Here is a 26,645-nt window from a genome sequence, read left to right on the forward strand (position 1 = left end):
CAAATTATTACATTCAGATGAAAGATTATGAAGACAAATATTTATCTTCATTTAAGGATTAAGACGACATTAACTGGAAATTATTTTACATTTTCACCAAGTGATTAAGGTGATCAGTGATGGCAAAAAAAGAACATTGTACACCGTTTGAAGGAAAGTCATCTTGCTCCTGATATTGCTCTTGCTACAGTTAAGAGATCAAATCTGGTGTTATTGCACATGTAAACACTACTATGGGATTATATGAATCATATTGTTTGCAATTTACCCTTCATATTTTCTCAATATTTTTTAAATGAGGAGGGTCATACAGGTTTGATATTTTGCTAATTGTACATTCATTAACATCTCTGAGAACAATACGCATCACTCAGACACCAAAAACAACCACACAATCATATAAATTATTCTTTGTTTAATTTCTATACATGAATAAGAAAAGTATATTTTCTTTAGTATTTGTTACATTGTACAAAAAAGGCCAGATGTTTTTTGGGGAGTTGTTGATCCGTCAGACGGCATCTTTGATTGAAGAGCTGTGGTGATCAGAGCTCCATCTGCCACGACAAATGTCCAAAAAAACTCCAATATCAAAAATAGCTGCCTATGAGAACAAATAACAACAAAACAGGGTAGAAAATTCAGTCTCGGCAAACAGTGTTAGAAGTCCCTGTGTAACTCTCCCAGCAGGAGTTTCTTCAAAAGTAGCCCTCAAGTTACAGCCGCCAGCAGAAGCAGCAGCACAAAGACGATCAATTGAGCTTATCTGCTCATAAGCTACTGAAGATAATAGACTGAGCTGAAGAATTATGGGGAAGCATTTGAGGGAATCCTTACAGCAGGATCACCATATGGAGTTTTAACAAGAACGGAGCGAACAAAAGTAATCTGCATAAGATCCCAGCTCCAGGTTCAGGAGCTCAAACTCTGAATCCATCCTGTTCAGCAGCTCTAAACCTGCCCTAATCATCATCATCATAGTCCTCCTCCTCATCATCATCCTCTTCTTCCTCCATGTAAGATGTGGGCGTATCCACCCTGGAACTGCTGTGGTGGGACCCGTTGGAGCTGGATGCACCGTGGTCACTGGAGAGACAGATCAGTGTGGGTTCAAAAATCTTTAGAACTAAAATCTTGCTATAATTGGCTAAATCATTAAATGTAGTAATGCACCAAAATTTTGTCTACCGAACGTTTTCAGTTACAGCTGAAATAATTTTTAAGTGCCGAAATCATGACTGAAACAGTGACATTTAATTAGTGTTTCTTCTTGGAGGTGTTTTAATTGCGCAAGTATTTATTTCACACAACGCAGATAAACTATGACAGATAAAAATGCCAGCTGTTTGATGCTAGTACTGGATTAACAATATCCATTTCTCGTTTTTAATCAATACTGATAGGGATTCTTAAATCTCAAGAACAATCTTTTTTAGTCTGTGCTGTTTTCAGTTGACGCGTGAACTTCAACAAACATTATATCACCTACAATCCAACAATTGCAATAAGCTTTGTTCTTTATTACTTTTAATATCAAACAGAGTCTAAGGTTCTAAATTGTTAATTTCATAACAAAATTCAAACAATAAATGTGGTTTAGAGGCTCTTTAATGTGGCGTAACACATCACCGAAGCTTCACGTAAACCGATCAGCTTTTCTTTTTACTACTAGTTACAACTAGTTGTCGACCCGATACATCGGGCGATATTTGGCATTTTTCAAATATCGACATCAGCCGATAAGTTTTTCTGCATGGCCGAGGTGTTTGAGGCAGGACTTTTATTTTGATGACACAGAGAGCGGCAGCGCCTAAGCACACAGTGCTCACACTCTCTCTCTTGTTCGCTGTCGTCGTTAACAGTCCTGTCTAATACAGATACAAGTCTGTCTAATAATCCGAAAGAATGGTTAAACAAAGGAATTAATGTATACAAAAGTATTATGATTGCTTTTATATAATACGAAGGCAAAAAATCTAATACTTTCTCATGTGCCGTCAGCATTAAGCAATGCGTGTGTGACAGTCGGTGTGAATTAAATGCTATAAGCTTCATGTAAAAAAAATTCATGTAATTTTCTCTGTGTGCTTTATGTAAAATGAGTGTTACCCTGGCTTTATCTGAAAAATATGATTCCCAAAGCACACAATCTTCCCAGAATACTTAGTGCTCTGTTGGTTACAGTGTTTACTACCTTTTTAATTATACTATTAAATATTTAATTGTGAAAAATACTTTGTCATTTCAAGTATAAGCATGTTTATTTTACACATTTATTTTTTTTATCTATTGTCAAATGATATCTGTCAAAAAATAATATCGGTCGATTAACAAAAATTAACAGCAGGTGATGAAAGAAACCGAACAAATTAAGGCTAAAGCATACTTCAGTCTTTACACGCGCACGCAAGGGTCCGTGTACAGTGTGCTTGACACTAATATCCTCACCAGAATGGTATGCGTGCCATACTACTTTTGTAACCGGGCGTACTTTATATGTGCAGGTCACACATGTGTGTTGACTTTTTTTTTTGCACTAATCAGTTGTTCCTCAAGGTGGCTTGGGCCGTTGTTTCACAGTAGAAAATGGTAGAAAACGAAACTAAAGAACTACGTGTCAAATCACGAAAACAAACATGTAATTGTCATGAAAGCCGAAATATTAAAGTCTACAATTTTCACCTGAGATTCAGAGCCAGATTACAGGGACGTAAAATGACTTTAGAAAGAATGTAGCATCATTATATTATTTTCACACAAGAGATCAATATGTCTATTAGTAAAATCTGTTGACTTCAGCCATCTTTGTTCCATTATACGCCAGTGGTGAACATTCAAAAAAAGTTTGAATGAAAGTTTTTTTTCCCCCAACGTTTGCATGCCTGTAACTCAAAAAGTATTAAAGATATCTCAATATGATTTTAGATTCTGGTTCTTAAAGTTTTCTTTAGGGACCTTCATTTTCAAGGCCCTATATCGCTCAGTCTCAGAGATATGGGGATATCAGTGCAGCTCCATATTCATATTGAATATTAGCCATTTTAAATGGTAGAAAAACAAATGCTGGTCACTTTGCTGATGCTTATTGTATTTAAAGGGAAATGTCAGAAGAATAAATAATGCTGAAAGTAGAAATGTAGCTTGTTTCTCTTTATCAAAACAATTACATAGAAAACATGTCTGAGTGTTAAAATTGCAATTTTGGTGCAATTTTAACACTCAGACATATGCTCTATGTCAAGCTGATATGTCAATATCGAGGTCAAGTTGAGGCACATTAACGTGCAGAAGTCTATTAGTAAGATTCTATATTTGACTTTGTTTCAGGGATATTTGGAAAAAAGGAATTTTGCATAGCTGTTCTCTGCACACATATTTACAATAGTAAACCAATATTTACCAGGATTAATTAAAACCCTGGGTTACTGTTATTTTTTGCATTGTCAACAGTCATAACTAGATAAACAAATTCACATTTGGTTTCAAATTCACATTTTCATTGAAAATGGGCAGGATTCAGCAATTTGTACTGTACATCTAGCTGCGCTGAGATCCTCTTATCTCTGAGATCAAACCATATATAGCCTTAAAAATAATGATTCCAAAATGAAACCAGATAAAATTACTACACGGGACAAAAAGATTTTCAGAGCACTTGCATGTGTCAAATGCCTGCATTCACGTACACCTCAAATGGACTAAATTTTGAAAGGCAAAGTTGTACACAGACACACACACAAAAAAAAAAAAAGAGTATATTTGGGCCTTCAGTGACTGATCAATTACACGAGACATGATTCATTTCAGTGTTTCAACCACGGAAAGATGTCAATAAAACAGCTGGTGACTAATAATGTCATGTGACATCACATTTACCTGAGGAAAGTAAAATGTTAAAACAATGTTATGTTGACAAAAAATTTATTGGCTTATTTGCAATTAAAATGTGTGTACAACTTTAATTTCAAAATTATTATTTTTTTTAAAAGTAAAAAAAAAAAAAGAATGCAATATAATGCAGTAATAATTATAATAATAGTATGGTTTTGATATTTATTTCAGTGCATCACTGTTTAAATGTCAACTAAACAATCAAATGATGAAATTGAAATGTTTAAGATGATGTGATACTCACGTTCCCACATGGGAAAGCTCTCCGATCAGATGGTTAATGGCACCCTGGGCCATTTCTACAATAACAGACAAACAAATCAGGTTTCACTCGCTCAATGAGTGTTTTACAGCAGCTTTACAGTTATAAACAGGAAAATAAATTCTGAAAACATCTTTATATAACAGCGCTGTAGAGCAGCTCCACAAAACAGTAGTGTCATTATTCAGTTCAGACACAGATGAGGCGACTCTGACCTGTGACATAGGGCTGCAGGGCTTTAGGAACAAGGGTCTTAGCGATCTTCAGCTGCTCCACGCTGCAGCGGCCCAATTCCAGGCCAAACGCCATGCCCATGCGCTTCAGCACCTCCACGTCATCGTGGATCTCAAACATGTTGTCGAAGTTAAAGAGATACTCAAATCTGTAGAGATAGAAGCACTGTGTCAGAGACGAGAAGAGCAGATGGAGCTGAAGACATGTCACATGCTCACTTGTCATTGGAGATGCTGCAGTCGATGATGGTTCTCTTGCTGGTGTTGACAATGATGAAGGGCAGGTGGATGACCGTGTTTGCTGGTGGAGGGCTCTTGTTCTGCTGCTCTGCCTGCCGATTGCGCTGCACCAGGTTTTTAAAAGCAATTTGCTGAAAATCACAAGAAATCTGACTTCATCATCCATGACCATCCATTATCATGAGCATGAGAAGTTTACAATAAAAGATGGTTTATTATTAAATTTAAGCTTAAAAAAAAAAAAAAAAAGGAAAAAGAAATTTACTTCACATTTTAAATAAGACACTTGTAATGAAAATTTGGTAAATCAAAAGTGCTTAAAGGCACAATATGTAATTTTTCGCCGCTAGAGGGTAGAGCTGGGCGATATATTGAATATTAGCGATAATTAGGGTTGGATATCTATTGGGTTTTATACGACACCGGTGCCATTTTGATACTTTTAAAACGGTACCGGTGCCTAAACGTTGCCTGAACCGGTACTTCTGCTCTCATTTCCCAAGCTTCCCTTACTCGAAGGCTAATAAATGTATTTCATGATCTGGGTCATTATTTAATACAAAACCACACATAATGTTCCTTCTGTATCTCTGTCAATCACTCTGATATTTAGTTAAAATGAGTGCGGTCTGTCACCGTCTTAATCAGTTCTGTGAATGACTATGGTCATTCTTTGTAAAGTAGCAACAGTCATTTGTAAAGTACAGTCTTATTAGTATTTTCACCCCAAAAAAGGGTTTTAAGCCAGTTATTTATATCTTTTGCTGTAGTATGTCAGTAGGAAATATCAGTTTACATTTCCAAACTTTCATTTTGCCATTCATTTTAATAAAAATCTAGTGAGATTGTTGAATGCACAAGCAGTCTGACAACAGACTGCCTAATACTTTTGCACAGTAGTGTATGTATAGAGTACGTATAATTAAATTATGTAAATTTAAATAAGTAAAATTAAAGTATGTATTCATATGTGTTAAGGGCTAGAATGTCGCTGGAGAAAACCGCTGTGGTGTGATGAGCAGTGGCGGAGTGAAAACTTTACAGTAGATGAGAAACCGTTTGCTCCCTCGTGACATTTTTTAAACTGTATTTATGACAAATAACTGCACAGATACAGATATTCTAACAATCTATCGATAAACACACCGTCTCTCCTGTTTCTGTTTGAGTTGGCTCGTGCTGCTCCACCATGGTCTGCGGATTTAAGAGCACACTGAAAGTCTGCTGCTGTTTTCAAATTAAATTTAAGAGGACCGACTCAGTGGCGATCGCGAATTTGTGTACAGTTTATAGAGCTAAAAGCTATAGCCTCGCTAAAAAAACCTAGCGAAGCCCATGCTTCTTGTGTACATTTCGGAGAGCCAGGACAAATATTTGGCACCGGGTTTCGGGACCCAACTCTAGCAATAATGTCGCAATAATTTTGACAACGATGTAAAATTTGAAAATATCGAAATATCAAATATTTAAAATTCAAGCATAGTTTACCAAAAGAACACGCCGAATGTCCAAAAATGGAACATGTAACTGCGGACTGCTCTACACCACTCTACTACGCGAGCTTTCATGAGTGCGTTTGCCAAGAGTTCAAATCCCGAATCAGAGCTTCACTGTTACATAGATACATTTTCTTCCTGGTGTTTTGTTTATTTTAAGCAATATGGCAACCATGCGCATGCAAACGCTCGCTCCTCATTGCAGAAGTGTCGCTGCAGATGATCATATATATATACATATAGATATATATATACACACACTCTCACCTAAAGGATTATTAGGAACACCATACTAATACTGTGTTTGACCCCCTTTTGCCTTCAGAACTGCCTTAATTCTACGTGGCATTGATTCAACAAGGCGCTGAAATCATTCTTTAGAAATGTTGGCCCATATTGATAGGATAGCATCTTGCAGTTGATGGAGATTTGTGGGATGCACATCCAGGGCACGAAACTCCCGTTCCACCACATCCCAAAGATGCTCTATTGGGTTGAGATCTGGTGACTGTGGGGGCCATTTTAGTACAGTGAACTCATTGTCATGTTCAAGAAACCAATTTGAAATGATTTGAGCTTTGTGACATGGTGCATTATTCTGCTGGTAGTAGCCATCAGAGGATGGGTACATGGTGGTCATAAAGGGATGGACATGGTCAGAAACAATGCTCAGGTAGGCCGTGGCATTTAATGTGACATCCCCCACACCATTACACCACCACCACCACCAGCCTGCACAGTGGTAACAAGGCATGATGGATCCATGTTCTCATTCTGTTTACGCCAAATTCTGACTCTACCATCTGAATGTCTCAACAGAAATCGAGACTCATCAGACCAGGCAACATTTTTCCAGTCTTCAACTGTCCAATTTTGGTGAGCTCATGCAAATTGTAGCCTCTTTTTCCTATTTGTAGTGGAGATGAGTGGTACCCGGTGGGGTCTTCTGCTATTGTAGCCCATCCACCTCAAGATTGTGCGTGTTGTGGCTTCACAAATGCTTTGCTGCATACCTCGGTTGTAACGAGTGGTTATTTCAGTCAAGGTTGCTCTTCTATCAGCTTGAATCAGTCGGCCCATTCTCCTCTGACCTCTAGCATCAACAAGGCATTTTCGCCCACAGGACTGCCCCATACTGGATGTTTTTCCCTTTTCACACCATTCTTTGTAAACCCTAGAAATGGTTGTGCGTGAAAATCCCAGTAACAGATTGTGAAATACCAACAACCATGCCATGCTCAAAATTGCTTAAATCACCTTTCTTTCCCATTCTGACATTCAGCTTGGAGTTCAGGAGATTGTCTTGACCAGGACCACACCCCTAAATGCATTGAAGCAACTGCCATGTAATCGGTTGATTAGATAATTGCATTAATGAGACATTGAACAGGTGTTCCTAATAATCCTTTAGATAAGTGCATATATATTATATATATATATATATATATACATACACCGTATTTTCTGGACTATAAGTCGCCCTTTTTTTCATTGTTTGACTGGTCCTGCAACTTATAGTCAGGTGCGACTTATTTATAAAAATTAATTTGACATGAACCAAGAGAAAACATTACCATCTACAGCCTTGAGAGGGCGCTCTATGCTGATCCGTGCTCCTGTAGTCTACCACTGAAAACAGAGCGCCCTCTCGCGGCTGTAGACGTTATGTTTTCTCTTCTCTAGTTTCTCTAGTTTTCTCTATGTTCGGTCATGAGATCTTGACTGTATTGTTTGTGATTGTGGTCGCTCAATCACTGCTGTGTGAATAGAGAAACTTAGGCTATTGTAATGTGGAATTACTATTAGGAATTTCACTGTTATAAATTTTTTATTTATATATTATTTTTCATTCGTTTTACCAGTTTTCATAATAAAGACAGAGAGTGTACAAGTATTTGGTGTACAGTGTTGGGTATAGTTACTTTGGAAAGTAGTTAGTTAGGTTACAACGTTACCATCAATTAAAAGTAATCAGTTATGATACAGCGTTACCTATTCATAAAAGTAACGCGTTACAGTACTCATGCGTTACCAAAAATTAAAAGCCGTTTGCAGCGGCTCACACATGACAGACACAGCCCCCGGCCCCTTTAAATGCACCTAGAAGTCATGACTCCCGACAATGAATAACGTCAGTCATCCGACTAAATTAACACTGCAGGATAACAATAACAGGAAAGACAGTCAGCAATAGGCTATTCCACATGGCGTTTTATTTATTTATTATCACAGAACATATTATTAATCAAAATTCGCACCTACCCAGCCCGGGTAGCCTAAGCTACTGTATATTATGAGCACCACAAGATAACTTCTGATTTTTCTTTAACTTTAAATAATGCAGTTATCAAAGTACAAGTATGCTTACTTGTAAACACAACCTTAAACAGGCTTGCAGATTTAAATCCATTTAGAAATGATGAACAACCAGCCAGCCAACGATCTAACAGAAATTAACAGCTGCCTGTCAAACAAAAATGATAACAAACCGAATTAAATCCTTCACTGCCACACAGGCAAATGACAAATCGCTTAATAGCCGAACTAATTATTATTAAAGTGTCACTCACAGTCACAAGCCTAAATTCGCTTTAACAGTCCATAAACCAAACTATGTCCTCTCTGCCATCTTGCCAGGAGTTCGAAAAAAAAAACCCACACACACACACAGGGTCAGACGCAGGGCACAGACGTATCACAGCCATTGACTTTACGATCACAGAGCTTCGGCTCCGCTGATACATCCGCAGGTGGCACAGTAGACCTAGGCCTACCGTCTGACAAAAAGCAGGCTGCAGTCGGGATTTTCCTTTCCTTAAAATAACGGATTACTTTTTTTTTTAAAAATAACTAAGTTACTGATTACTTACGCACGAAACTAACGCGTTAAGTTACACATTTCAGGAAAAAAGTAATTAGAGTACTCTAACGCGTTACTTTGTAACGCGTTACCCACAACACTGTTGGTGTATATATGTATATATATATATATATATATATATATATATATATAAAGAAAGACCTATGTGCTTCAGTAAATAGCTCCCCATCTGAGAGGATTTTTAGTGCCAGTGGGAACAGTTTTATGCCACAGAGCTTCTCTTAAACCAGATGCAGTAGACAGAAAAGACTTGTGTTCTTAGCTAAAAACTTGTAAAAAATACTTATCCCCGTTTAATCATTTCCTTCAGTTGCACAGTGTAAATTGTGAATTGCATGCACTTACAAAAGTTGACAGAACGCACTTTCTGTACTTGTTTTGCTCTACTTCAGTTACATATACATGTGTTCATTTAATAAAAAGAAGTAAGTTATCACTTGGTCTAGAGTTTTTTTTATTATTTAAGTGCACTTGCTTACTCCTCATTGCGGAACATAGCCGCCGATGATCTGAAAACACTAACAAGCTGGAGTTTAGCGATCTAAAGAAAGTGTTCTTTCATGAGACTGTATTGTTTGCGATTGTGATCACTGAATAAATGCACTTACTCGACCGCTGATGTTTGAATAGAGAAACAGACTATGGCCATTTGGAATTACTATTAGGGAATTTCACTGTTATATTTACCAGTTTTCATAATATAGACAGGGAGAGTGTAAAAGTCTTTGGTATTCATTTATATATATTTATATATAAGGAACAGCTATGTGCTTCAGCAACTAGCTCCCCATCTAAAAGGGTTTTTAGTGTCAGTAGGAACATAGTTTCACGCCACAGAGTTTCTCTTATAACAGCAGACAGTGGACATGTATTCTTAGCTAAAAAAAATTTTTAGTTACAAAAAAAAAAAAAAGTTATTTATTTTATTTTTGGTTGTTTTTTTATAAAATACTTACTGTATTGTTTTAATGTACTGTATTGTTTTTTACTGTATTACTGTATTGTTTGTATGCAACAGTACACCCGGTTGATTAGCATAAATTTTGAATTGCATGTACTAAAAAGTTTACAGAATGCACTTTCTGTACTCGTTTTGGACTGCTTCAGTTACATATAGGCCTACATGTGTTCATTTAATAAAAAGCAGTAAGTGATTACTTGGTCTAGATTTATTTTAACTGCTTAAATTAGCCCTTCAATCAAAATAGTTTTTGTTTTAATTTAATGAGCAAAAGAAAATCATATATATGTGTTGTATATAAGTGTTGTTGCTGATGTGACAGACAGATGTGATGTACCTGCAGTATGAGCTCCTGCAGCTGAGACTGTTTGTGTTTAATTCTCTCCTGTCGTCTCTGCCGCTCGGCCTTCAGGACAGAAAACAGGTTCACACACATTCACAAAAACAAGGCATGACAGAAAGCCTGCTCCTCAGTAACTGACCTCCAGGTCCTGACACTCCTGTACTGAGTTGGTGGGGAATCCAATCCATTTGATCTCCTTCTTGTCTTTGGAGATGATGTTCATGGCCATCAGGACATTCAGAGCATCGTAAACACGTCTCCGGATGTTCTTCTGATCGTACACATGCTGAAGGACAAACAAGATGAGCGAGTGGCAATTCTCTGCCTGAAATGAAGTGAGTGTGGCAGCAGTAAATGAACTGACCACATCATTCGGGGAGATGTTGTTGTCTCCGGAGCTGAACTCGGCCACCAGCTCATCTGCCACCTCGTTGTAGGATGTCACCACTTTCTTCTGCACTTTCTCACACACTTTCATGGAAAAATGACGCAAACCCTTCCCGTTCTTATCGCCTTTCCTGCTGCGCCTGCCAGTGGAATTTCACAATCATATTAAATGTTGAAAAAAACAAAAAAGAACAAAGGAGATTTACAGTCCCTGAACAGAGATGAAAAAAATAAATAAATGATTAAATAAATGGGTTGGGGGCATTTTTTAAAATGACAATCTCACCTAAATGTTCCAGTGAGGTTTTATTTTTTACAATTTATAGAATTAGGTGTTGATTCATATTTATATTGTTAAAAAGACACTTTAATTTGAAAGTGTACAAGTCTAGATAGTGCAATGTGATAATTGTGTGATAAAACTGTAGCTTACACAGCGCAAGGAAGCTTGATTTCAAACTCTGAACTCAATCAGTAATTCAATAAGAAATAACAAAAAATTACAAACAATAGCACAAAATTTTTTTAATACAGATCCAAATGAAATAAACAGTGCTTTAAGTTTTCCAGGTAGGTCTATCAGTAGTATTCAAAACTTGAATGTAGTTATCAAATGTAAAACAGCACTTTCAGTACATTTTATTAGACTGCTGTAAGACTTCATGCAAAGACCTAATACACTGTTAAGCCTCGTACACACTGGGACAATTATTGTACACGTTATATGATGCATCTTTTTTGTTCATATCCCAGTGATTTTCGATGGCAATGTGTCGAGTGGACGTGTAAATTCACTCCCTGACATTCACAAAATACGGTAAGAAAAAACAGAAATATCCCATTACACAGAATCCTATATGATCTGCAATTCCTCACCATAACAACTCCCTCTTATTGAGATTTCTGTAGTCGCTGTTGCGTTTGTCATAAAGCCCTTTGTGTTCAGGCACTTATGAGACCAGCAGCTCTGCTTTGATGCATCATCTTGGTCTACTTACTGCCTTTTCATCGTTAGGTATCAATGTGTGCTTGGCAAGACCGTTTTATGCTTGAGCGCCACCAAGTTGTGTTTTACTGTAACTTCAGCAGCTCCAGGCATGTAAACAAAAGCTTCAATCTCACAGCAAAAAAATGCTTTTACGATTTTTACGTTTTGTGCCCATTTAGTCACGAGGCATTAAACTTCAGCAATAATCACGCGCAATATTAGTCCCGGCGTGAACAAGCCTTTACACATGCATTTCTTGCAACTATGTTAACATGAATACTTGCCAAGATGGGCATTTCAACAATTCTGTGTATGATGTTTATATGCAATTCAGTATTTGTGCACTGTTTGAGAGGTGGCTTTATCTGAGTGCGATTTGGGTGGGTGCCTACAGTAAACAGCCTCTCAGAGAGCACCCCGAGTACTGAACAAAGTACTCTTTAGCTGCTTATTGAGCTTGAATGGTTTAAAATTGCTAGAACATTTACAATGGCAAGAATTAAAAATAAGTGCAAAGGAGACAGTCTCCTTGCACAGTCCTGAGCATCTTTTGCACTGAAAACTTTGCTGGAATTTCCAGCATCAAAGCACAACACCTGCAAGAACAAGTAAAATATTTGCAATACCAGCAAACCCACGTTGAAATTCAAGCCCTGGGCTCAGTTTGATTAACAAATTACAAAGACTGTGATTTAAATAAATATCTGCAGTGTGTTTTAGAGTGAAGCGGCACTGTGTTCACTTACATGGGAGCAGCTCAACATTTGCTCTGTGTTTGAGTCACTTTAATGTGCAATTTGGCACAAAATGCACCAACCATCTTTACAAACCTGTCATCAATTAACAAAAGAGAAGCTTTAAGGGTCCCTACAGTTTTGTGTCAAAATAAAATTGATGGTTTAATATTTAAAGAAATTAACACATAAAAGGGACCGTTCACCTAACCAAGAAAATGGTGTAATTTATTGTTGATGACAAATTATCCCTTTAATATAGATATAAATATTATTTTGTAACCTCACAGTTATAATAATGGGTGAAATAGTACATGTATTCATCCCGAACTGTCATGGTACAGACTTCAGGGTTCGGTTCATGCACTCAGAGGATGAATACAGTCAGTCACAGGTGATTAATGCAGAAGGTGGCGCGCACAGAAATGCATCGCTAACTGGCACAACAGGAAACAGCAAAAGAACTGATGATCTATGCACCAACCCAAAAAAGAATGACAAATTCAGATGACACGCAATGGTTTGAAGAACTGCTTGTTTGTTTTAAATCAGCAGTGCGAGAAAGTTTTTGGTTCTAGAGATGCACCAGTCTAAAAGCAAAATATTTGAAAAATTCTTTATTTTAGCTTTATTTTATTTTATTTTAATTTTATTTTGAAAATTATCCAATTCAAATAAAAAACAACTGCTTATGCTACATGTGTGTAGCACTACTGTCTATTCAAACTAAATGGAAAAAATTGGGGATTTGTTGCTTTTTCCTGTTGTACCAAACTCATATCGAACCATGATCCTAAAACAGAGGTACGTATCCGTTACACCCCTAGTTGTAATGCTAAAAAAAATATAATTTTTCTTAAATATTGAATTTTTATTTTACAATTAAATATTAGAATATAAATATTTTATTTAATTTCATTATTTAGTAATGAAAAAATATTGTTTTTAATTTAAGATTTTTTATTCCTAGAATAATAAGAAATTATAAGAATTAAATTATATATTATATTAAGAACTCTTATTACTATTATCATCATTATACAGCCACACTGTAATATAATCACTAAATTTTGTACAGACTGTGCAGTTCCACACACAAGCACAGCAAATCCTAGAAATTTTAAAATCACACTTTTTATCAGAGTAATGCATCTGTGATGCCTCTGGCTGAAGATGGTTGTGCACAGATGATGCAGTGTTAGTGTAACGGATGAAGGACGTGTGTGAAAGAGCAGACGGGGCTGACCAGGGCGAGGACTCTTGAGTCTGTGTCTGTGGCGTGTGGATATGCGCGGTAGGTGTTTGCGGGCTTGTAAACAGGACACCGGTGGGGACACTGGTCCTCTGAGGGGTGCCAATCACCTGCAGGAACAGACACAGGCTGATTAACATCATCACTATGATTCTCAGTACAAACAGTCAGTGCAAATGAAAGTACAGGAGACTGAATTCTGTGATTCTGACACTCTTAAGTGTGTAGTGGTCATTTGTCCAGCGTCTTGACCCACGAGCACCTGAGCACATCTACCTGTGTGTAATAGGATGATGAGGAATGTAATCCTGCTGACTCCAGCGTTCTGTGATCTGCTTACACAGACTCTCCCGGGTCACCTCACACAATGTTAATGGAGGGCTTTATCCCCATGGAGACAGTGGGACGGGCCAGAGAGGGGTCTGTATGTCATCATGTGACTCTCATGCTTGTGTACTAGATTTTTTAAACATGGAGACTTCAATAAACAGCATGACTGTAAGCATCTTACCAAATGTGGCAGCACGTTAATGCCTGCAGTGGTGAGTGTTTTGGGCAGAATCTGTTTGACCGCAGTGACTGATGCTGGACGAACGGTCAGGAAGGACAGAACACCTGCAGCTGAATACAATCACACACACATCTTATTAATATTCATGATATGAATCCTGATAAACATGTGCAGCGTGTTTAATCACAGTGACTCCTACCAGTGAGGAAGTAACGGTCACCACATGAGCACAACAAGGACTAGTTAAGCTGTGGCCTGCTGTCAGTAAGGAAACATTTGGCCTGTCACCTGATGCCACAGCAAAATAATCCACCTCATTAAACTGTTTATTCAATGCAATAAAGTGCATACCGTCTAAACTAATATTTATAAATTAAATACAATTGTGCAAACTGCATAAACAATATAAACAAAACAGCAACATGTATTTTTGTATACAAAAGCGCCGAACACACGATTGCATTTAGAAAGATGAGACAGAAAATGAGACATTTTGAAGTTAGAAGAGTTGAATGGTTTTCTACTCATCTCTTGTGCGAGACTCGAGTGCAACAATCACAGTTGTAGGTCTCAAAAATGCGCTGAATATGCGTTCTGTGTGAATGGCTTGGTTAACCAGCCAATATCCTCTCCACATTGAGCTTTTATATTCGTCTAACATTTTGAATGTTAAGCAGTGGTGTATCTTGTGGGCTCGACTGGATAGACTAACAAAATCATTTAAATGCAACGATGAACCTTGCATCATCACTGCGTCTCGTGCACCACTGATACGGCTCCCTGACGAACACCTAAAATTCAAATACATTCAAAGTTTTATTTTAAATTCGACTAATATTCCTTTTTTATGCACCTTTAACTCTTGTGTAGTGTTTGGGTCTGTGGGACCCATTTTCATTTTTTCAAACTCAGACTCACTGGCCTTGGCTCATTTTCTGTGAAGAACGTATATCAGAACAAATTTGTATTACATACATGATGTTCGGGTCCACTAGACCCGGGGCTAACAAAAGTGTGGAATTTGTAGGTCCTGTGGACCTTCACTCTGTCCTCCTCCTGTCTGGGCCTGCTATTAGTATGTGTGTGTGTGTGTGTGTGTGTGTGTGTGTGTGTGTGTGTGTGTGTGTGTGTGTGAGAGAGAGAGAGAGATTGAGAGTGTAAGTGTGAGTTTTGTGTTGTAGCACTTTAATTCATGAATGTGATCTAACAAAAAGGACAAATATTAACCATATCTGCAGTTTATTTTGCTTATAATTGGGATGAATTAAACATCTGTTGAGTATTTTAACAGAAAATTTGATTGTGTTGAATAGGGCTGTCACTTTTTATTCGATATTCGAATATGCATTCGAACATGACGCGAAATATCCGTAATCGAACTATAAATAAAATATCCGTTTTTTTAAACGCCATGTTTAGCGCATTTTTTACAGTCTATGATTAGACCGTTTGTTTTTTTATTTTATTCTTTGCCATCTTATCCAGTAGAGGGCACTCTAGACGTATTGTAGCGTAGGCCCATGACCAAATCACGCGAATAAAAGCTAGTAGCCAGGCACGTCTGTGCGCTCCGAACGTGTGTTCTGTTCTCCACCGCGGGGAACATTGTAAATAAAAAGAGAGGCGCACTTAATCCCGATCAAGTTGATAGATTGGTGTTTCTTGCAAATAATATTAAGAAATGAATTAGGCTAGGCTATATGTCTTACTCCTGCTGCTGTTTAAGTTGTCACGTTATTGTTTGTGCCTGGTCTGAATGTTTTTTTTTTTGTTTTTGTTTTTTTCTTCATTTAGCCTAATGTTGTGGGATATGCATAGTGGCACTTCATATAAATTGATATTCTATGTTGATAACCTGCTGTTTTCAAATATTAAGAAAAAAAATAATCCAAATAGTCCTGTTTATGACTCCCTGTTAATACATTTGTGATTGAATCTCCAACACTGGCTGTATAACAGAAATATGAACACCACACAAGGGTTAAATGAAAAAAGCGTGATACTATCATGGGCTACATCAAACATTTTTCCTATTGTAATCGTTTAAGGTGTACCACTGATAAATACTGCTATCGTTTAATTACTAAGGCCTACTTTGAATGCAATGTAAGTCGCTTTGGCTAAGCAAACCCATGTGGTTTGCAGATTATTGTAATTCAGCTTGAATCCATGTGTATTTGAATGATTACTCCTTCCATCAGTGCATTACTGTGAAGAGGACTGTGGTACTAGTTACTGTAGTGAACCTCTAAAAATCACACTGTGTATGAAACGCAGATGTCATTACCCATCATGCACTGAACTGATGACTGATGGTAACCGTGTACTCACGTTTCCCTGGACTCTGATTCTGGTTGACAAACACCTTTATCTCTCCGTTAGTTTCTTTAAGTCCGGCCTGAAGATCAGTGAGAAAGACAGAATCACAGTAAAGAGGACGTTCATGACCAGATGACTCACGTCTAAGGGTTCTGTAAGATTACAATGATCAAATGTGCTGTGCTCAACATTAACATGCTGAGATAACTGGCTGCTGGTTGTGTTTAGTAGTCTCTGGTGTAACCATAAAAATCATCCAAACCAGCTCCTCAGTGAGATCTAATAAGAAATTAAATGTGCAAGTTTAGCAGCTTTTGTTAATGACACGTGATGTCAATGAGTGTGAGTGCACACATCTGCATGGAAAACCACACATACAGCGTCAGTTTCAGTTCAACATGAACACCACGGATCACTTGAGGAATAACTATATCATCATACCGTTTCTGTGCTTTTAGATTTGTTTGATTTTATCCATCCTTATATGAATATTACATTTTCCTACATAAATGGTCAATAATAAACCACAATACAAAATTGCCAAATGCAAAGTAGACAAGTAAAATATAACTGTAAACTTATGTAAACAAGGAAATATACGTTACAGTAAACAAGTGTTATTTTAGTATTGAGACAGAATTATAGTTATTCATATTTTGAATCAGTTTCTATATTTTCCTATCTCATTTTAACCTAAAGTTTGTAAAAAAAAAAAAAAAAAAAGTTTTTGTCATTGTAATAGTTTTTTGTAGCAATATGTCGATACAGATTTTATTCATTTTTATTTCAGTTTAGTACATCAGGTTTAGTCCAAACGAGTCGTTCATTGTAGTGTTTTAAAAGGGATTTCTGTTAAATGAAATGTTTCTTTTCGAAGCAGATCTTTTTTTATGCTCAAACAGCAACATTACAGAGCAACTAAAGTTGAAAAAGTGACAAGTGCATAATAGCAACCCTTTAAAACTAAATTAAAATGAGAAATGTTGCCTTGCTAACTTGCTGAAAAATGTTTTTGATTTCAAGTAATGAAAATGTGTTTTTATTTAAATTATAGTTTCAAATTTAGTTTTAGTTTGCAATAAACGCGTTTGAGTAATATTGTAATAAGTGTGATTCTCACATCTTTAGCCATGATGTCTGTGCAGGCAAGTGTGTGGTCAGTCTTTGGTTTGTGACTGCAGTTCAGCTGAAAACACAAATATGAAACATTAAACAATCTGCATGACAATCTTAAAAACAAGACATCAAAACTAGCTCTATTTACTTTCTTAGAAGACTTATTTCTATAGCGCTTTATATAATACAGATCGATTCAAAGCAGTAACAGTAATAAACAGGAAAAATAAATCTAAATATAGCTCCATGAGCAAATTGGTAAATGGCATACATTTTCAGTGGTCAAAAACCAAATCTGGGTCACTTACAGTGGATATAAAAAGTCTAAACACACCCGTTAAAATCCCAGGTTTCTGTGATCTAAAAATATGAGACCAAGATAAACTTTTTTCACCTTTAATGTAAACTTTAATCTGAAGTAAACAAACAAAATAATGTGCTAGCATAAGTGTGCACACCCTCTTAGAAATAAAGATGTGGCTGTGATCAGAATTAAGTAACCACATTCAAACTCATGTTAAACAGGAGTCAGTACACACCAGACATCATTAAAAGTGCCTCCGATTAAACCCAAATAAAGTTTAGCTGTTCTAGTAGGCTTTTCTTAACATTTTCTTTGTCGCATCTTACAGCAAAAGCTATGGTCCGCAGAGAGCTTCCAAAGCTTCAAAGGGATCTAATTGTAAAAGGTTCAGAAGAAGGGTACAAAATAATTTCCAAGGCATTAGATATACCATGGAACACAGTTAAGACAGTCATCATCAAGTGGAGAAAATATGGCTCAACAGTGATATTACCAAGCACTGGATGAACACTGGTCAGGGAGGCTGACAAGATACCTACAGCAACATTAAAGGAGCTGCAAGTATTTCTGGCAAGTACTGGCTATGTAGTAAATCTGACAATAATCTCCCATATATGGGGTAGGGTTGCAAGGAACACTTCCATATGTTTCCAAGCCCAGCTAAATTTAGCAAAAACATTTTAAGTTTCCAAAAAGCATGTGGGAAAATGTGTTATGGTCTGATGAAACCAAGGTTGATCTTTTTGGTCATAATTCTAAAAGGTATATTTGGCGAAAACAACACTGCCCATCACCAAAAGAACACCATAACCACAGTGAAGCACAAAGCATGCTTTTGGGCTGTTTTTCTTCAGCTGGAACTGGGGCATTAGTCAAGGTGGAGGGAATTATGAACAGTTCCAAATACCAGTAAATATTGGCACAAAACATTCAGGCTTCTGCTGGAAAGATGAAGATGAGGAGGTACTTCATCTTTCAGAACAACAACAACCCAACGCATACATCAAACACAACAAAAGAATGGCTTCGCCGGAAGAATATTAAAGGTTTTAGAATGGCCTACCTAGAACCCAGATCTGAATCCAATTGAAAATCTGTGGGGTGATCGGAGGATGGCTGTAAACAGGAGATGCCCTCCCAATCTGACAGATTAGGAGCATTTTTGCAAAGAAGAGTGGGCAAATATTTCTAAATCAAGATGTGCCATGCTGATATACCCAAAAAGACTGAGCGCTCTGCTGTAATAAGAGCAAAAGGTGTTTCAACAAAGTATTAGTTTAAGGGTGTGCACACTTATGTAACCACATTATTTCAGTTTTTATTTTTACTTCCCCCTTCCCTAACAGATTTCAGTTCGTTTTTTAATTGAGTTGTACAGATTATAGTTTACATTAAAGGTGAAACTCTGGGGAGAACAATTGTTGAATCAAATTCTTTTTTTTTTTCTTTGCACACAAAAAGTATTCTCATTCTCAACTTTGTAAAATTACATTTGAACCACTGATGTCACATGGACCATTTTAACGGTTCATACTATGTTTATGTGCCCTGACTGTGGTAGTTACTTGGCTGTCTATGGAGGGTCAGAGAGCTCTCGGATTTCATCAAAAATATCTTAATTTGCGTTCCAAAGATTAATGAAGGTCTTACCGGTTTGGAATGACATGAGTAATTAATGACAGAATTTTCCATTTTTGGGTGAACTATCCCTTTAATCTTTAACTCCAGGTAAAGTATGAACTGATTAAAACATAAAATAAGATTACCCAGGATTAGAGTTTAAGATCTTTGCCAGAACCCGATGGGACCCGACGGGTTCGGTCAGGTTCGGGCTTAATTTATATCATTTTACGCGGGCTCGGACCGGGCTCGGGCTTGCGCTCCGGTTTGCAAGGTAAACAAGCAGTCATGTGATGTTTCGAATAGCGCGAGAAAGATGCGAAAATGGATGCTGAGTAGGTGTAACGGAGGCTTGCCTCTGGCGATTACGTTTTGGTTGCACCAGCAACTAAAGCAAAGTCTGAGGTGTGGAAAGGTTTTGACCATGTTTATAATTAGATTAATGAGTGAATAATGACGCATCATCAGTGAGCGCAGGAGCATGCTTAAACCATCCACAGTGGATTCAATCATTTTCCAAAAACATGTAGGCTTAGCCTAATCGCTGTGAGTAATAAAGTTTTTTAAAATGAAAACTAAATATTCATCTAGTCTTAAATGCATAATGTGGACAGAGTATATACACTAATATTGGCATTATTCTTTTATTAAATGACAGCTGCTAGTGGCGAGGCAAATTCGGGGCAAAATCTTAATTTCGTTATTGCCAAATACCCATCTTAATTTAAAATGTATCTTAATTTAATGTCAAAAATGACTCGTTTTTATTGGTGCGTTGGTCCATTTATAGGCTAAAGATAAATCGCGACATCATCTGATAAAATCAACAAGCACGTACAGTAGATGTTGAGCGGCTATGCAGTGGTTTTGCCTACATTACTTTTTTGTCTCATGCAACGCATTAACCTTCATGCTTAGTAACACAAACAGCCGTGTCCTCGCCACAGTGAAAAGAGACCCCTCTCAGACACGTTCCGAACATTATTTAAATGACACTGATATTGTAAGGTATTTTATAATAATTATTCATATTCATAAGAAAAATAAACACCTGTAGTCAGTATGAACCAGTATACCGCCCAGCACTAAAAATGGGTAAAATTCAACAAATTGGACTAGTGGTTGACCGATATATCGCCAAGGCCGATATATCGGCGATATTAAGCATTTTTCTGCTTGGCTGATGTGTTCGAGGTGGGACTTTTATTTTGACGGCACTGAGAGTGGCAGTGTCTGAGCGCACCCAACTGAGCTCACATTCTCTTTCTTGTTTAGGTTCTGTCGTCCTTCGTAGGGCTGTAAGAGTGGCAGATTTTTACCACCGCGGTGGTAATGGAACAACTACCAACAGTGGCACGGTGTTGATGCATATATAATAAAAAACACTAAAATAAATATCAAAGAGATGATACAGTTAAACAAGAAAGTAAATAAGAAAGTTAAATACACCCTTGTCTGCAGGACACGAGTGGCACGGCGCGACTATGGGCGTGACAAAAATACTATAGAATTCATTAATCAATGAGTGATGCTACATTGGATGCAGCACTACACGACATGACAATCCCCAACAGTAAACTGCCTCGTACTATTTATGAGGTACTGACATAGAGTTGTGTCTCGTTCGGTGTATATACGGTTCACTGAAAAAAGCCTCATCCATTTGGGAAGGTGTGTGTGCAGTCAGCGGAGGCTCGCGAAGCGTAGCCAGGTGAAAGTGTACATCCCGGGGGCGCATTAACTCCTCGTCTGCATGCACTCTCTTTGAAATAGGAATCGTTGCCACATTTATTTTTAACATCTTTCATTTATCACCGCCTCACTTGTATTTGGCCAGTTTGGACAAACTAAGCCTTAGCAAACCTGACCAGACAGGCGTTTGCGATGAAGGGAACTTGAAGACACTTGTACAAATGTGAATGAGTGACATTAATGGAGATGGAACTAGATCGGCCATGTAGTATTTGTTTTCCCAACAAGGTCCATCGCCCAACACAAAATCAGTTTGCTGAATGCATTAACTGTGTTTTCCATTAACTGTCAAACCTGCCAATCTAAAGGAAACGCTGTGTATGGCATTAGAGGTCATTTGTAAATTACTATAGACTTTAATTCTAAATAAAACGATATGCAACTATCACTGTTATTACACTTGTTTACAAGTGTGCGTAGAGTGCGTGATGTCACATGCACTACTGCTGGTGGCAGTAGACAACCGCAGTGGTGACGCAGTTGTCACGGCCACCTATAGCCCTCGTCGTTAACAGTTCTTTCTAATAAGGATAGAAGTCTGTCTAATAATCAGATAGAACAGTTGATCAAAGGAATTAATGTATACAGAAATTATTATAATGATTGCTTTTATATTTATATTAGAATAGTGAGTACTAAAGTTGGAGGGTCAAATAAAGATGGAAGAGATGTGTTTTAAGCAGATTCTTGAAAATGGCTAAGGACTCTGAGAATACGGAGTGCCTTGTTGGTTACAGTTTTTACTTCCTTTTTAATTAAATTTTTATTAAATATTTACTTTGTCATCTAAAGTTTTTTTTACACATTTATTTTTTAATCCATTGTCAATGATTTCAAATATCTTAAATATTAATTAAAATATAATATAAAATAATAATAATATAAAAATATATTAGCTTTATATTGGCTATCAGTCCCCCTGCTTTCCAAGATATCGGCATTCAAAAAAAACCATATCGGTCGACCACTAAATTGGACACATCTGGCTCCCCATATCTCTGGGATTGAACCATATAGAGCCTTAATAAAGATTCCAAAAGAAAAGTTTATTAATTATATTATTTTAAATATTATTTAAAATAATATCGAGATATTTTTTATACTTCTTGAGTTACAAGTATGCAAACTTTGGAAAATTAATATTTATGGCACTCAGACAGGTAGCGTATGTTTTATGTAACTGTTTTAATAGAGGGAAATAAGATGCATTTGTTCTTCAGACCTTCCTCTTTAAAAGAAAATAATATCAGCTGAATGCAAAGTCAACCTCATTTGGCTTTTGTCCACAAAAAATGTGTCAAATTTGATTTATTCCTAAAGTCAACAGATTTTACCAATAGACATACCAGTCTCTGAGTAAAAATAATGTAATGATGCTGCAATCTTTCTAAAGTTATTTTTATGCCGCTGTAATTTGGCTTTCAATTTTAATGGAAAATTTTCATTTTGACCCCTCTCTACAAAATAGTTGATTCAGTAAATATACATTTGTGACATTTCATATTTTGGCCTTAATCTGAAATAATCTGAAAAATTATTGACAAATTAAATAAATTGAGCCAGGGAATTTCTGTGATTTGGTTGATTTGACATGGAATGACCCAAATATCTTACATTAGCAAAACTTCAACATTTAATTATATGACAAATATTTGCCAATGTAGTCAGAAAAATCAACTGAATTCAAAGGGAATTAAGTTTTTACTCCCCACTGAAAAAATCATGTTTTGGTATAAAAGGAGCATCTCAGTCTTTGCAAGCAAGCTAGATCATGGCTCATGAGAGGTGTCAAGCAAATCAAAAATCACAAAATCGAAGAAGCCACATGGGCTCAGAAGCACTTCAGAAAACCATTGTCACTTACCTCAGACTGCTGTTGCATCAATAAATGCAACTTGAATCTCTGTTACTCTAGGAGAAAACTACACCAATTCTATGCAGTGATGTCGTGGGGTTCTCTGGGCCAGAATTTATCTCTGATAGTCAGAAAGACCTATCTCAATTTTTATTTGTTAATTTCTCATTTGTATTAAGCAAATACGCATTTATATAATTTAAACAAATCTTTGAATGACTAATGAACATTTAATTTCACAAACTTTGCAAACTTAGTCGAATCCAGCTGTGAGCTTGTGAAGTGTTTATTTTTATCCAGCATGATCATGTGTTCTTTGTGACGATCGGTCCGTGTGAATTGAATGCTTTAAACTTTAAACTCGTGATTTTGAATTATGCTGTGCTTTATGCATTTGGCCACTTTCATATTCATGTCAATTTCTCTGTGTGCTGTATGTAAAAGGAGGGTTACCCTGGCTTTATTTGAAAAATATGATTCCCAATGCACACAATCTTCCCAGAATACTGAGTGCTCTGTTGGTTACAGTGTTTACTTCCTTTTTAATTATATTTTTATTAAATATTTATTTATTTGTGAAAATACTGTCATCTAAAGTATAAGTATGTTTCTTTTACACATTTATTTTGTAATCCACTGTCAAATGATTTCAAATGTCTTAAATATTAATAATTTTATTAATAAAAAAAATCATATCGACTTACTTTACATATCCCCCCCCTGCTTTCCAAGATATCGGCATCGGCTGTCAAAAAACACGTATCGGTCGACCACTAATCCAGACTTTCACCAACGACATGCAAAAGCAAATGTCTGTCATATGCCGCGTTTCCACCGAAATTACCCGGAAGATCTGTACCAGAAACTTTTTTCCCCCCAGTCCTGTTGCTTTCTGTGTTTCCACCGCGGTCTAAAGTACCGCGAAGATTAGGCAAATAGACTGGTGACATAGGTCTGTGTGCGTTTCTCAATACAAAGTACGCTGATTTTGGACTTGCATCCTCGGTAGTTTGGACTTTGCACATTCAACTCGGGAGTGTGATGTCCGCGACGACGAAAATCCGGTAATTCAGCAAACAGCAGCGTACTTGATAACATCCGTCAGCTCGCCTTGGCTACTGCAATTTTCCTCTCTGTATATTTACAATAAAACGAAATAGGATATCAAATACCACTGCCTCCTTTCATTTTCATTTGAACATAATAACAGCTGCAGAAATGTACTTAGTTCAGGGAAATGTGTATATATACAGCCATTACAATGAAATGAAATATTATATCAATTTGCCTTTTTATTTTCATTTTAACATACAGATAAATTGAATACAGACCAAAGATTACTTGTTAGATTTACCCCAAACAAATTATATTTTATGTTTAACCACTAAAGAGACATCAGAGCCAGTGGCACATATCAGAAGGTCTAGCCGAGGTGAGGCTGCTCTAGACGGATACATGATCGCGTGGAGCTGACCGTCTCTGAGATCGGCAAAACACATTTTTTAAATAGGCGCTGTCTTTATAAATAAACCACAGATTTGAGTTTTAAACAACTACATTCTCGTCTGAAATACTTTTAAAATTACATTTCATGACGTAATAACAGTAATATTTTGAAAATAATCCGAATAAATGGTGGTTGAACTCAACCAATGCGGCGTGAACTCAACCAATCAGGATGTTTAGCGCCAAAGTCACACCCCCGAAAGTTCCGGAACTTTGAAAAAGTACCACCTCACCAGCAGGGACTTTCTGAGGGGCATGTTTTTTTACCCTGAACTTTATTTAGTTCCTGGTTCCTGTGGTGGAAACGCGGCTATAGTATGGGGGAGCAGCAGAGCAAATGGGATGGGTGACTGGCATGTGCGCAAAGGGACCATTAACATAAATTGGAATTGAAAAGAAACATTAACTGCCATCAAGAAGACATCTTTCCATGGTTATGAAATCAAGACAATGCAAGGTTCTCATTCTGCATGTGCTACAACAGCGTGGTTTCGCAGACACAGAGTGAATGTGCTAGATCTGAAAATGTATGACCAGTCATGGAAAGGAGAATCAGACAACAATGATAAGAGACTGTTGAGCATCTGAAGTCTTGTATCAAGTGTATCATATTTCTTAAAAATTACTGAATTATGGAGCTCTCTAATTGTAATTGTTACTAGTAGAAATTGATTTAGAGCTATTTAATTGGCATATTTCATAGTAAAAATTTAATTGTTACTAGTAAAAATGCAATTATGAGTAAGTTAGCACTGGGAACATTTTAAGCTTGCCACGATCAAAATCCTGAAAACACTGATGAATGCTTTGAGTTCACATTTAAAAAAAGAGAAATGGTAAAAATAATGCCAGCTGATGAAAATACAATGTAAAATGCCTGAAAACTTTACAAAACACATAAAAACGAACCGATGAGAAATGTGACCTAACGTACATTTCTTCAAAATAAAAATCACACAACTATGAAAACTCTGTCAGATATGAAGTTATATAGCTCATGTTTAATAAGATCAACTATATATTTATTAGATTAAGATGAACATTCATGAGCTCTCGCTGAATATTGCGCGTACTATAACGTTAAACATAAACCGCATTTGCTTTTTTCTGACATGTTTTTTGTTCAGTGAACAGATTAAGCTTTCATCCTCAGGCCACGAGAATCACGCTGTTGACGCGTTGTTTACAGATGACAATATCGCGTTAGCTCGACGCGGCTAACGTTACAGCTAAGCTAACCGAACCTAGCGAGCTAATGTTTCCACTTACATTACACTCACATACGAGATACAAACTATGCAACACACGCTGATAATCGTCGTTTCTCTTACCTGAGCAAGCCCGCTTACAGCTGCGCCATAACTTGCGCCAGTATTTACAATTAGTTGGACAAAATCTGCATTTATCGCGCCAGATTCAGATCGTCTGCGCGAACTGCTTCAGCTGCTACACACAGCATTCAAACTAAGCTTGGCGGTGTCCTGGCAGGACGCGTGCCGGTTGGATACGCGCGGTGTGACGTCTCGCATTCACAACTCATACGTAACACATAAAAAAAACGATAAAATGTAAATTTTGCAAACGTAAGCCTTTCTATATACTTTTTCTTGAAGATGTAAAACGCTATGTGTGTTTGATTTATAACTCTACTAATAAGAAAGCTGTAAAGACTGCAAAATCTGTTCTAAAGATACATTTTGTCTATCTCCCTGCTGTCATGTGATTTAATGTCATTTTGTTACATCTGGGGGGGGGGGGGGGGGGGGGTATTCCAAAAAGCAGGTTTGGAATAAACACACACACACACACACACACATAGTATGATATGCTAGTGACGAAGCTCTAGTATAAGTAATAAATTAGGTAATATATTATTCTAATATGGTTATTATATTTATATTATTGACATATATAACAGGTATCTGTATAAATTATAAAACATAATGAAAAGGGAATGTTTATTTTATTATATATATATATATATATATATATAT

The 26,645-nt window shown here is 36.9% G+C and overlaps 1 protein-coding gene across 2 annotated transcripts; it reads right to left on the minus strand.

The window, feature by feature from the left end:
• Positions 1 to 442: 442 nt before the first annotated feature.
• tfdp1b (transcription factor Dp-1, b) lies at positions 443 to 26,161 on the minus strand. 2 transcript variants are annotated; one of them, XM_059552309.1, is made up of 12 exons: positions 25,983 to 26,161; positions 17,619 to 17,684; positions 16,511 to 16,577; positions 14,180 to 14,289; positions 13,663 to 13,778; positions 10,672 to 10,834; positions 10,447 to 10,593; positions 10,302 to 10,370; positions 4,606 to 4,757; positions 4,369 to 4,535; positions 4,136 to 4,190; positions 443 to 1,086 (listed from the first exon to the last, which is right to left on the minus strand). In XM_059552309.1, the coding sequence occupies exons 2-12, from the start codon at positions 17,628 to 17,630 to the stop codon at positions 963 to 965; spliced, it is 1,182 nt and encodes a 393-aa protein (XP_059408292.1). In that variant the 5' UTR covers positions 17,631 to 17,684; positions 25,983 to 26,161; the 3' UTR covers positions 443 to 962. The 2 variants fall into 2 exon arrangements, with proteins under 2 accessions (XP_059408292.1, XP_059408291.1); XM_059552308.1 differs by having other exon boundaries at positions 13,654 to 13,778; positions 25,983 to 26,159.
• Positions 26,162 to 26,645: the final 484 nt, after the last annotated feature.

The sequence above is a fragment of the Carassius carassius genome, chromosome 6, assembly GCF_963082965.1.
Source record: "Carassius carassius chromosome 6, fCarCar2.1, whole genome shotgun sequence".
In the NCBI taxonomy this organism is placed as follows: Eukaryota; Metazoa; Chordata; class Actinopteri; order Cypriniformes; family Cyprinidae; genus Carassius; species Carassius carassius.

Bases quoted from the DNA above. Each gene is read 5' to 3' on its own strand.
- tfdp1b (XM_059552308.1), bottom strand. The intron at 14,290-16,510 runs GTGAGTACACGG...GATTGTATTCAG, and splicing joins GAATCAGAGTCCAGGGAAAC to CTGCAGGTGTTCTGTCCTTC. The intron at 10,594-10,671 runs GTCAGTTCATTT...TTTGTCCTTCAG, and splicing joins ACATCTCCCCGAATGATGTG to CATGTGTACGATCAGAAGAA.